The sequence below is a fragment of the Nesoenas mayeri genome (assembly GCF_963082525.1).
Source record: "Nesoenas mayeri genome assembly, chromosome: 4".
Classification (NCBI taxonomy): domain Eukaryota; kingdom Metazoa; phylum Chordata; class Aves; order Columbiformes; family Columbidae; genus Nesoenas; species Nesoenas mayeri.
This window is the reverse complement of record NC_137540.1, coordinates 49,586,778-49,600,629: the sequence shown is the minus strand read 5'-3', so window position 1 is coordinate 49,600,629 and position 13,852 is coordinate 49,586,778. Positions and strand designations below refer to the sequence as shown.

General features: G+C 42.3%; 1 protein-coding gene across 2 annotated transcripts in view; it reads right to left on the bottom strand.

Moving 5' to 3' along the window:
- SCFD2 (sec1 family domain containing 2) overlaps positions 1-13,852 on the bottom strand; it is a gene marked incomplete at its 3' end in the record, with an annotated part of 198,070 nt that overhangs the window by 100,728 nt on the left and 83,490 nt on the right. For both annotated transcript variants that reach the window (XM_080344042.1, XM_080344043.1), the window contains exon 5: positions 8,572-8,821. In XM_080344042.1, the coding sequence (XP_080200168.1) occupies positions 8,572-8,821 (250 nt within the window). The remainder of the gene's footprint in view (positions 1-8,571; positions 8,822-13,852) is intronic.

The window sequence follows — 13,852 nt, the reverse complement described above, 5'->3', positions numbered from 1 at the left end:
ATCAGGACATGTACTCTGTGCCTGCAGCCAGTGGCTAAGGCAGAGCAGGTCATTGCTTTGGTGCATACCCAATTTCTAACTATTTTTGTAGAGCCGTCACAACAATCCTCATTGATCATTCTGACTGTTGTATAAATCAGACAAACATCTTGGGACATGTGATGCGATTTTTTTTTTTCCCAAAAGCTCTGTTACCATGAAGCAAAGGCCTGAAGCGTTGCAGAAGTGGCAGCATCTTGGGGTTAATTGGATTGCAGGAGCTCCCTCGGCAGCCCCTCTTGCAGGGCCAGGCAGCAGCTTTGCTTGTGTCTGCCCGGTGCTCCTGGCAGGGGGGACATCAGATCCGCCATCCTCTGGGACTGCTGGATCTCACTTTCCACGAGGTCATGTCCAAAATGCATTGAGAAAATATAAATAATATAGATACCAGGAGGTCATCTTACACACACCCTCTGCCAGTCAGAGAAAGCGGTATTTTAGCTGTCTATAAAATCAGCTGGGGCAACGGGAAAAAAAGCCTCCTGGATATCCAACTCCCATTTCAGAATTGGGACAAAATGGTCTGGGTTTGCTCTGGCTGCAGTAATAATGTCTGCACTGTGGCAGGATGAAGCTGTTTAGCTCTATCAACAGATACTACGTTTCGTTGTGTAATGCAAAAGGGAAAACTCATTCCAACTGAGCCTTATCTGCATGCCAGCCTAGGAGGGCTCTGTGGGGCAAGGACCATCTCCTCACTACTGAAGGGGACACAGGGGGCATGGAAGAAAGAAATATTGCCATAATCTGAGATGGCTTTCTTTTTTCATCCTTTGCTTGGAGCCATCCTATCAGAAAGTTTTTCTTCCTTGTAATGCATCCACAACAATGGCAGCAGTCCTGAATTTTGCCAGCATTTACAGATCCTCTGTAAATCACAGCAGATTTAGCTCCACACAGACAATACTTGGTGGCATCTCTGGAAGTTGCCTTCACTACAGAGCAGCAGCTGTGACTTGCTGGCTACAGGACAGAGCAGAGTCCCCAGACAGCACAGCCTGTACCAGGGGTGTCAAACTCTTTTTCACCAGGGGCCGCATCAGCCTCGCAGTTGCCTTCCAAGGGCTGAATTTAATTTTAGGACTGTATAAATGTAACTAGTCCTACTTGAGTTCAACACCTCTGGCCTATACTAATCATGTACATCCAACAGCCTAACCCATTGGGAAGACCTCTTCTTCCTAGTTCAAACCTGAGTGCAAAGCTTTCCCGCTAACGTTGGGCATGAAAATGACCCTTTAGCAAAAGGGACTAGAGACAGCTAATCTGTATTTCAGAGAGAAGCCTGTCTGGACATTGAAAATGTTTAGCTATTCGATGTGTTGAGGTATTACCCCACCCTCTGTAACCCCCTCTATGAACTTTTAATATAAACAGTTTAGTTTATAAACGTTCACTCTGGTGGGGAGCTGATCCCTATCTACTTGCAGCCAGACTCCCACGCACGCCTGCAAGCAAGGAGCAACTCTTAAACTGAGTCCTGCACCCCAGACCTGTGGGACTGTCCCAGCAGGACCCAGCATTGCTAACACGTGGCTCTTTTGTTGTTGGTGGTCGTTGGTTTTATTTTCCTTTGTTTGTTTTTGGGCGTTGTTTTGGTTTGGTTTTGTGCAGACAATGCAAAGGCAGAGCTCCTGAAGTGTTAATGGGCAAAACGGAACCCTTGAGAAGGGCCAGGAGACAGCACAGCTTGTTAAGACCTCTCTAAATGTTCAAAAAAAACAACAGAACTTTGAATTTCTTGGATTGCATTTCTTTGAAAGCTAAGAAGGGATAATATTGAATTTTGATTTTTTTTCCCTAAAAGACAGCAAGAAACAATATGGTTATGGCTTTATTTTATTTTGGATAAATATAGCCAGTTATAATTCTCAGCAAAAATACCCACACTGCATACAAATACCAGATTAATCCTTCTCTAATCTGGCTACATGTTGGCATTAATAAAGCATTTAGCTTTCAAGAACATGTGAAAAAAGTGTTTTTGTTTTCATATAGTCATTACTTTTTAAAAATTTTTAATCAGTTCTGTTGTGAAACTCATGGCTTACTTGGAAATAAGCTATTAGACGTGCAAGATAAGGCTAGTCTTTCACCTAACTAGTGGAAACTTTATAGAAAATATTCTCGATAAAATAATGCAAAATGTAAAACCAATCAGCCTTTACTCTTGGATTTTATAATTTTAAACAATGGTAGCTTCACAGTATTTTCCTGAACTGCATGAACTGGGTGGGGAGGGGGTAGAGACCACCAGTAGATCTCTGAGCTACATCTCCACCGTGAAGCCGGGGACGCTCTCCTGTGTCCTCGCACAACAGAGGTGGCACATTCCATCAGATCTAAAGGGCTCACATTATAGCACCACTCCAGGACCTGATTTCATACCTACATACCCATAACTGGGAAATCGTTGCTCCAAACCAGCAACGAAGCCAAGACCACAGCCAAATGAAAGTGTGTCTGTCCTCTGAGGGAACTGGCAATCCCCTTCTAGGAATGTAAATGTTCATTGCAAAACCAGCACTGACTTTAGGACTCATGATACTCAGGCCATGCAGGCAGTAAGGTAATGATACATCTTCAGGTAACATTTCCCCCAAGAACTGTGTGCTGAGGACAACCAGAAGCAGAAAAAACAGCGTGTGTCTAACCCAATACAGCAATGCCTATACTTGAACACATAGCATTTAGAAAAAGCAATGAAAAAGCCCAGCTATTCATTTTGTGATGGAAAATTTCAGTTTTTAAAGGCTGATAAACAGCAGTTCCTGGCACAAGAAGGTTCCTGCTACCCCTGTGCCCAAGAAGGGGCAACCTCTGGCTCCTCCGGCCCGTGGGCAGCGTGGCTGGCTGCCCCCAGCCCAGCCGTGCCCTCCCGAGCCTGCCACAAGCAGCGGGTCTGCTCTACAAAGCTCCCGTGGAGGTTTGCAGATGAAAAAGAGAGAGCAATGCAGCTGAAAAAACAGTTTTTTAATTGCTTTGTGGCTCTATTAGCATTACGTTTGCATGTGTTTGTAGCTCTACGTGGACACTTGGAAAACTAGATGAACAGATAAGATTATAAAATAAATATGATATTTTACAGCTTTTTTCTTTTTAACAGCTGCCAAAAAGAACCCCTCCCAAAATGCCCCCAACCCAACATTCTGTTGAAAAGCATCATTTTCCATTATATTTTGGTCTGTTCTGTTTCCCCTCCAATTTGTAACTTTCTGCTGGAAACAGTGATGAAGAACATATGTCTGCGGTAAATTACACCCAGGAGAAATCTCAGAACTGTTACATTCAGTTATATTACCCAAGGCATTAAGACAGTCTACCACAACACGTATTATTTAACAGTTCCATCAAACACAACACCACTAATATACTTTTATGTTATTATGCATGCAAAAAAATTGTATCACATTTCTTAAATCTCATTAGGTGATTAATGTGTTGCATTTTCATTTTAATTAACAGTTCCAGGATATTTTTAGTGCTTCAGTGAAACAAGGTGTTACATAAATGCAGAATGTTATCATACAAATATTTTGGAAAACACATGTTCAGGCAACAATAAGGCTGAGAAGCCTAACACTCAACAGCCAGGAAATCATGAGTGCTTATGCTTCTTTCACAATATAAGCTTACGCAAGTGCTGCATCTTAATGTATTCTGCAGAGGGTTGTAGTCATCTAGGCTACATCAGGGAAATCCAGTGTGGCCAATGGGATGGACAGACTAACAACTCTGAGAATTGCTTTCTTTTCTACTTGTTATGGACGTACTTAAGCAAATACTAATCCAGTTTAACTAGGTAACACCAAAAAACAAACACAACATAACTATCTCCTGTGCACTGATGAGCTGCATCTTTTGAGGGAGGTTTGCACTAGTTCTGAGAGGTAGTCACATCACTGGAGATTTCCTATAGGCATAGACTCAGGCAAGTAAAAGTAAGCTGATATTTAACAAGTATAATAGGAATAAAAGATACCTCATATAAACCCAGCTATTACTTTGACTGATGACTTGACCTCAAAAATAAAGTTTTCTAAAGTTTCACGAAGGTTTTACATTTTATTTCTCAACTGACTTCACAGGAACAACAAATAAAATCAATTAAAAATTGTATATGTCAAGACTGAACACCTTACAGAGAAGAGGAAAGTGAAAGACTCAGGCAGCAGTTCAGAGCCACAGCTGACATAACACCTTTTAATTTCAGCTTAAATCAAAAAGTGTTAGTACAGTGTTGGGTCCAAACTAAAACCAAAGCATCAGGCATCAGGTGTATTGGGAAGTGGAGCACAAAGTCCTCTCTGTGCAAATAAACGTAGTCACTAATACCCAAAAAAGCAATTTAATAAGCTTCTTCAAGTTCCAAAATGAGTCACAGAAAGCTGACTGCGACAGCCCACTTCATGGACTGTAAACTGAGTCCCAGAGAAAGTCACTTGATGAATATCATATAGAGTCTCACCTACTTTATTAGTACTTATTCGTAACGTGTTAGAATAACTGAAGTTATGTTTTTCTGGTTCTCTATGGTGTTCATTCCATAACACTGAACGCAGCCATGGCTCATAGAAAATACACTATAGAATCACAAAACTGAAGACTCTGCTGCAATGCACACAGGAGTGAAACGATGGCTGCATGGGAAACTGAGTTACTGTCATTTCTCAACTTTGAAGTGCTTGGCTTTGCAGCCTACACGATATGATTTCTGTATGCCTTTTGACAGGTAACAGTGAATTTTGCTGTCTTTTGCTATAACCAGTAATGTCCAATCATGCATCGCGAGCAGGGTTTGAAACTTAAACCTGCAGCTGTGCAGGGTAAGCTCCTCAGAAAGAGCAGAGTTACTGCAGAACGGATATTGAATATTCAGGAACGTGGGTTCCACATGGGAATCTGGAGGCAAGGAGTAAGCCAGCAGGCAGTGTCTTGAACCTACCCAGTAATTGGCTTACTTTCCTCTCCTGACATGTTCAAATTAACATTCCACCTATTATGTACCTTGATGGAAAACTCAACATAAAAGACTGAACATTTTGCTTTGTTCGGATCATGAATGAGAGATTCCAAGAATTACTGAAATTTATTTTAGTCTAATTAACTTCTTTGACCATTTAAGAGCAGAAAAGGTTTGCTCTTGTTTCTGACTTAGAGTAAAATGTGGGCAGAACGCTGTAGGTCTGGACCACGACCTGTCCAGCCCCGTGGCTGTTGCTATCCTGCAGATCTAGGCTGACCTCGTGAAAAAACAGGCCAACCTCTACCTGCTAAAAGGAGTAGCTGGTCTGTAGTTCACAGCATGTTCTGCTGGAAGCAGAAGACATCTCAGCATTATACTTGCTATCATACCAAAAGGGGAAACCAGCACTGCCATCTATTCCCTGACTTTCAGCCCTGCTGCAGAGAACATCCTCCTGTGCCTTTGAAAGAAAGCTTGCAGGTGCTCTGATGGTTCTGACTTGATTTCCCTCTCGAGCAGCGAGTAAGGAACCCAAGATTCAGAGGGGAGCAGGATGCAGAACACACAGGACTGGCAAAATACCAGTCAAGAAAAAGCAGATCTAAGGCTGCTCATGTTTTTTCAGTCTCTCCAATTCAACTGTTCAGCAAATTACAAATTCAGCAAATACCACTAATGCTGAGAAAGCAAACTGTTGCATGAATGAAGTCTTAACAACTACCAAAAGGGCATTCCTTGAAATTCCATTTTATATTTTCCTCCCAAGACAATCCTTAATTTTGGTCAGAACAGTAATTGTTGATATTTTTTTTAACTCTTCTATGAATAAGGCAAAAGAACTGTCATTCTAAATAAGATGCAAAACCAAGGAATGCTGATAAACCAAGAAAAGTATGCGAGCAAGGGGGGATACTATCACACATGTGGACAAAAAGCACAAATACACAGAAATGAAAAGTTGCAATAGCCCTGGCTCTGTGTCATGCAATTAACTTTGTAATGTAATAATGGTGTGCTTGGTCTAAAACCTGTATGGGGTCTGGGTGTGACGGAGTTATCTTTCTTCACAGTAGTTGTTGTACAGTTTTGGATTTGTGGCTAAAAAAGTGTTGATAATACACAAATGCTTTGGCTATTGCACAGCGTCAAGACTTTCCCTTCTTCATAGTCAGATGCCCCATGTAACAGAGTGAATATATATGCATAAGGAGATGAATGCCATACTTCAGACACCCATCATGCTTCTAACAGTCTGCCCACTATGTAAAACCAGAGAAGTAATTTTATTTCTTAAACTAAAGAGTCTTTGAACTGAAACATTCATTCATCTGTTCATGTCCTCAGAATTTGAGAGCAAACACACAGATACCTTTACTCCAGAAACATGCATGCTGGAAATCAAGCATAAAAGTGTATTCATAAAAATAATGGAATTATTGACAGGTTATGGAATATAAGACAAGCACAACGTGTATTTTGATATTTATTTGTGCTTGCAACTAAATAACCTAAGTGTACAAAGAGCAACAAGGGAAGCATCTGTGTACCACACAGTATCACAGTATTACAGTATGTTCTGGATTGGAAGGGACCTCAAAAGATCATCTAGTCCAATCCCCCTGCTGGAGCAGGAACGCCTAGGTGAGGTTGCACAGGAACATGTCCAGGTGGGTCTTGAATGTCTCCAGAGAAGGAGACTCCACAACCCCCCTGGGCAGCCTGTTCCAGTGCTCTGTCACCCTTACTGAGAAGAAGTTTTTTCTCAAATTTAAGTGGAACCTCTTGTGTTCCAGCTTGATCCCATTGCCCCTTGTCCTATCATTGTTTGCCAACGAGAAGAGCCTGGCTCCATCTTCATGGCACTCACCCTTTATATATTTATAAACATTAATAAGGTCACCCCTCAGTCTCCTCTTCTCCAAACTGAAGAGACCCAGCTCCCTCAGCCTTTCCTCATAAGGGAGGTGCTCCACTCCCTTAATCATCTTGGTTGCCCTACGCTGGACCCTCTCCAGCAGTTCCCTGTCCTTCTTGAACTGAGGGGCCCAGAACTGGACACAATATTCCAGATGGGGTCTCACCAGGGCAGAGTAGAGGGGAAGGAGGACCTCTCTTGATCTACTAGCCACCCCGCTTCTAATACATCCCAGGATGCCATTGGCCTTCCTGGCCACAAGGGCACAGTGCTGGCTCATGGTCATCCTGTTGTCCACCAGGATCCCCAGGTCCTTTTCCCCTACACTGCTCTCTAATATGTAATTTCCCAACCGATACTGGAACCTGGAGTTGTTCCTGCCTGGGGTTGTTCCTGTACACAGGAATACAGCTTCTTGTTGGTACTCAACCAGTTTTAGAGACCAAATCTTCCTTTAGGTTTCTTAGGAACAACAAGGAGAAACTGGTAAAATCAGTGGTAAAAGGCAACATATGAAAATGGAGGATTATAAATAAGGGATTGGACTACACCATATCCAGTGGAAGATACCACTGAAGTTGTGAGGAAAGCACCATGTAGCAGACAAGATGTGCAGTAAATATTGAAATCAGGAGATCAAAAGTCCACAGGAAACCTGGAGCACATACAGCTATAGATAGTGGACACCATGGCCAGGACTGTTAAAACAACAGTGCAGTGCAATTACAACTGAACATACCCATTCCTGCAGGTAACCATTACAGTATTTTACACTCAAAGCAACAGCAGACTGGTCAGACCACACCTGTATTTTACAGCAGAAGTGTCCACAGGGAATTGTACCAGAATAACCGACACCAGTAATATTCCACTGCCCTTCAGACTTCCCACTTAGGCTCATTCTTGGCAAAGGCTTTCAATTTTAAGTTCCTCACAACATCTTGATTTATGTTCATATGCTCCCTACCTGAAAGATGACTTAGTGACCTGCTTGCTATTAGTAAGTATTGAGAAAACTGACTGCAGGAAGTGAGATCCCTTCTGCCATTCAGGTATGCCATCCCTGAGTCACAGTTCGTCCATTTTAACAAATGTTTTTAACAATTATTTATTTCTAAAATGTGGCACCAGCAGCAAGAGGTTAGGGCTTTCCTACTTTGTGAGTGCTCATCTAAAAAAAGGCTTAGCATGTTATTTTTAAAGGCTAACGTTCATGTCGTTTCAGCAAAAAGCTTGATGTTAGTTTTAGACACATTTCTTCTTTTATGCCAGACAGACCAGCTCCTCATATTCACAAAGCAACTGTGGTTGACTGAACATGCTTCCAGAATTAATTTTGACTTCCTGAGGTCAGCTTTACACTGATCAATGAAAGAAACTGTGGACAAGATTACCTTATGAAAACACCCAAACTTAGCCAACCTTTAACAAAAAGAACAACTTGTAGAGCTTTCATCAGACTCAGCACTACTCAAGGACAGCTTGTCAGCATTTGGCATATATGAACATGGGAGACAGAACAAATGTAAAGGAAATCCTTGTGCTTACTCACATGCCCTCAGCACCACAGACAAGTCAAGCTGCTTTTGTGTTTCACCCAGTTCCCACATTCGCAGCCATGCAGTTTCACCCCACACAAGCAGAATCTTACCTGTTATTTTCTGCAACACAGGAGATGGCTCTGGTTCATCACAAATGGCCTTGACAAGGGCCTTTTTCACCTCTTCTTCAGCTACATCCAGCTCTTTTCCACTTTTGATTTCTCCAGCCACAGAATACATGTATACCAGCAAGACAAGGAAGTCTTCACAGGTATAATCATCTTTCATCCTCTCGTTGTAAGACTTGATCATTGGCAATAACTGGTTCAAAACACTGGGCATTTCTGACTCACCAATAGTCTGAAAAACAGAAGAAAGATTGTGTCAGATTGACCACGTAGTGCTTATCAATTAGCATCAGACATGCTCCTGCCTGTATCCACAAGTTATTATTTCTCATAACAGTAATGCTCATTTAATGAAACATTGTTCAATAATTGCATTCTCACTTGTCAGCACATAGTCCTGTGACTTATTTGCTGCTCAGACAGTAAATACATCATTTTCCTACAAGTTTTCTCCTAGGGCCTCACGACAGCAGCATCTTAGCATTTGAAAAGCCTGCTGATTACATGTTTTCCATGTACCAGTATGATGAGAGGACAAGAGCATCAGTGTCTGTGCTATGGGCAGAAATGGTACAAAGCACAAGGTCAAATACTTCCTCTAAATTTTGGGTCTCCTCCTTGGGCCTGATTTTGTACTTGAGCGGGCAGTTCGAAATCCAGCTCCCATTGATATCAACTGCTATTGCAAGTTCTCAGCACATCTGCAAACCTGACCCTATCCTTTCAGGTTAGGGTCCCAGAAAATTAGAAACAGAGGGAGCCACCTGTGAAGTGTGTGGTTCAGGTGAGTGGTGTGTGTTCCTAGAGGAGCTGAACAACAGGAGCAAGGACAGTGCAGCAATCACCTGCCTGGGACATGCCCTGAACCTTTTGTCCCTCTGTTTCCTTCACAGCACCCTCACCACCTTCTCAAGCCATGTAACAGAGGCCTTCCACATCAAAAAAGCTTTCTTTGCCAGGCAGGTCAGGCTCATTCCCATGGCACATCCATGCAGCGAGGTAAGGCAAAGGCCATGTGGAAGCGGGGAGAAATATGTGACCATGAGGCTGAAAGATGATCATAATAGGTACACAAGAAGATGAAGGTTGACAGAGAAAAGGAGGGGGGAAACAGAGTATGCTGGCATGCCTTAGGTCCTCTGTGGGAGAGGTGTCCATTTAGCTTTCCTGTTGTTGTAAAAAGGAGACTTCAGACAAGAATCCCCTGAAGTGCCACGCTGGTACCCACATCCCCTAACACCAGGGCTGGGGTTTGGATTCACTGTGCCAGTCTCTGCCACTCAGGACAGCAGAGTGACTAATGGTAGCAGCAAACTGCTGCCCTTGCTTCACACACACACAGCTGCATGTGAAATGCCCGCACACCAGTTTTCTGCTGTGGGTTAGTTTGCAGTGGGACCAGGTGAGAAGCGAGGCCAGTGCAAGGCAAACAGGAGGAGCACGCTGCTCCTGCACGGGGAGGGACGTGTGAGGGGAGAGAACATGGCTTTCCTTTCTTAATGGTGGTGTGATCAGTCAGATCTACCTGAGACGTCCCCTGCAATGCCACCCTCGGTACCCTGCCCCTTGCTCTGTGATTGCCAAACAGCTCCCTGTGAAAACCTGTGCATCAGTTCATAGTTTACAGTGAAACACTGAATCTCCTGTAATCCAAAGAGCCGAGCCTGCAAACATTTATTCTCGGTTGTTACTGCACGAACTTCAAACTCACCAGTCATGGTAAACATGCATCACATTCAATAATGCACCCTTTAAATGGATTCACCGTAATAAAATACAGAACAAACGAACCAGAAAAAGACAGAAGTTTATACAATAACAAAACCACACAATTAAGTTTATCACTGCTTTTAAGTGCATTAATTTATTTCTGATCTCCTAGACTTTTTGAAACCTGGGCAGGGATTCCAGAGTCTGACCTCAGGAACAAGAAAACTGAGAGTCTCATCTCCTTGTGTACTCCATACAACACTTCAAGGGGTTCTAGTTCTGGTTGTATTTTGTTTTAGTTGTTTTTTGACAATCTCAGAAACACTAACAAGCATCTCATGAACTGTGATTTTTATACCTATGCTGATCCACTACAGATCACAATCATATAGCAAGCACGAATTACTCAAGCTCTCAATAAAGTTTTTCCAAGCCTGTGCTACAGGAAACACTTCTATGGACTTTGGGCCCCACCCTGCTCCTGACATACCAGTTTTGCCATAGGCCCATCTTTCAAGGGACTTTAATGTGGTCAGATGTTATGTTCCTATGCAAATACATACCTTAGAGAAGAATTTTCCAACTACCCACATGCTAAACCTACCAGTAAGTGCACACTGTGGACTTGAAGCAGTAAATCACAAAGCTGCAGTGGTTAAAAGCATTTGGGAGCCAAAAAGGAACATTTGGAAATCTGGGAGGGCTTGGCACCCTGTGTGTGTTTGGGCAGGGAGCATTAAATCACAAGCACAGCCAGTCCAGGCGCTGCTCCACCTACAAGTCAGTCTTTGGTGGTTGGCGCTAGTCTGGTACGGGCAGCTGGGCCACCCTTGGGACAAGGTGGTTGGTTCCCAAATTTGAACTGAGCCTTGCCTCACTTCGGTGTTACCTCCTCTTTTCTTGAAAAGTGGCACAAACAAATTATCATCTGCATGACAGTTCAATAAATACCTAATCACCCAGGTCCTAAAATGGAAAAAGACAAAACTTCAAGGAATTCAGAGGTATGCATCGATCAGGAGGAAGCCACCCACAACCAAAAAAAGCCGAGTCATTCCTAAAAATCTAAGAGCTGTACATTAACCTACATGTGCAGCTATTCTGGAACAGAGGACAAACTTCAATCTATATTAAACTGAATGCACTTTTAAGGAAAGGCAAGCCCCATGCCATGTATTATTGAACATTATCTATCATCTACTGGCACTTAATCTATTCCTCCCTCCCCTCTTAACATGCAAACTCTCTACTTCGCTCCATCTCTAAATATCTCATAGCATGCTTCTACGATACTGAAGACAAGTTCCTGAAAAAGCTCTATTTTGCATGCACAAATTACCCAAACGGATGGAGCACTGCGGATGCACATGATCGTACTAGAAAGTAGGGTCACCAGCTCTTGCCTGAGGATGGTAGCTCCTGAAAGTGCACGTGCACAGCATCTCTGGCAAACTTTCAAACATACATAATAAAAAAAAAAACTGTTGGGTCTAAACTTTCAGGATGATTTACTGAAGAGTAGGCTAAAACACAATGACTTAAAGCAACAATTGCCACCTCTTATCTTCAAAGTAAAAATGAAAGAGAAAAAGAAAATTAAAGAGCTATAATAAACCGTTAACTTCAGAACGCCAATAGGGTCTTTCTGGGGTATGAACTTCTCTGGAATGTTTTTCCCTTATCTCCTGGGAAATGGCGCTACAGACGACTTCAAATGGAACTGCCAAGTTTCAGAGGCTATTTTGTCCAAACAGGCCAGTTGGACTGGAGCACACATGAAAAAAAAGGGACTTGCAGCCTCAGTGCAGAGCGGGCTCCGCAGGGAGCTGGGAAACTTGCCTCAAACAAAATCCACTGGCAGATTGTCATTATCTGGCCACCTCTGATGATTTAGGGGCTCCCTGCACCGCCTAACAATCAATCAATTACCCTGATTGAACAACCCTAAAACACAAGTTTTAAAAATGTAACTACCCATGACCCAAATTTCCTGCTGGTTATGTTGGCCTCAGGTTAGCCTCATTTGTCTATTATCAAGGGAGCCAATAAAAATAATAAAACCAGGTCAGGTCTGAGCTTTCCAAAGGCTGTATAAAAACATTAACACAGCTTAATGTAGCGCCAGCTAAGGCCCAAGCTCTAACGCCTTCTGCTCAGTTGGACTGTTCAGACATTGTAATGCTATAATCATGTATTCTTCAGAATCCAGGGAGAGTCTGTGATAGATTTTTGTTGTTTTCCATCTCTTTACTCCACACGCCTTAGTTATTTATTTTTATCACTTAAGCTGTGTAACAATTTACTGTCCCTAAGGGTAAATGAACTGACGTCAATTTGCAGATTTTTGCAAAAGGCCCCAGTTTTGGCAGATGGGAGGATAGTGAAGAAAGTACAAAAATCTTTTTTTTTTTCAGTTCTTAAACACTGAACATGATATTGTGCTTCAAAAGTGATATTTAAAACATGATTTAAAGGATCTGAAGGAATTAACAGGAAGTGCAATAAACCCAAGAAAAAAAGGTTTTGCATTTCTGTGAAAGGCATTATTTTCAGTATTAAATAAACCTGTAAGAATCTGAAGCCATAGAATCATTATACATCTTTTACACAAAAGAAAACAGAGTGCACTGGGGAGGAAGAGAAGAGGAGGGTCAGAGTTTACTTGAATTAACACGTGTCCTTGACAAAATTGAGAGGAGAACCAAGCATTCTAATCCCCGTGCTTCCAGCCCACTGTCCTCAACACATCATTAAAAATATTAAAGCAAAAATCAACTTCAAGCAAGCAGAATTTATTTTCTTTTAAAATCCAGGAGGAAGGAGGAGATAAATCTTAAGAGACTACTTCACTATGTAAATATTCTAGTGGCTTTCTGTCTAGGCAGCAAAGTATGTTTAATTCCTTCAGAGGTTGCATGAGTTAACAGAACTTTATGGAATGGGAACCACACAGCTTTACAAGAATGAGGAATTTTATTGGCAAAAAAAAACAAAACTAAAAACTCCAAAATCCAGCTGCAGGTAAAACCAGCAGGAAGATCAGTGGAAATTCACAAGCTCTTGGTTCATGTGCTGCCCTGCGCTCCCAGACCACCCTGTTTAATAGAAGCTCCTTTTATTCATAACATAGGTGGGAAAAGAGGTTTCAAGAGTTGTGGGATAAACAGTTTTCCAATGTTGCTCTATCCGATTTACCATGTTTTACCTGGGTTTGACATTTTGTGTTTCATGATATTGCCACACAGCATGTTAGCTTCCCCGCTATTAGATGGAGGCAGAATATTCTAGCCGCTAAAAGTGACATTGGCACCAAGGGAGGACTACATGGATGTACAAAACCAGCTCGGATCCTTTGACAGCAGGAGATCTCTGCAGCAGTAATCATCTTAGTGAAAATGAGAGATGCTGCCAAGCTAAGGAGGAGTCTCAGCTGCCTGCAGCGCTCAGCTGCTCATAAATCAAATGCTGCAGTTCTGTTACTCGCTGTTTTACACTCTTTGGCCACCTGAGATTTGGGGTTGATTTCATGCAACTTCCATATGGGTGAGAAGAC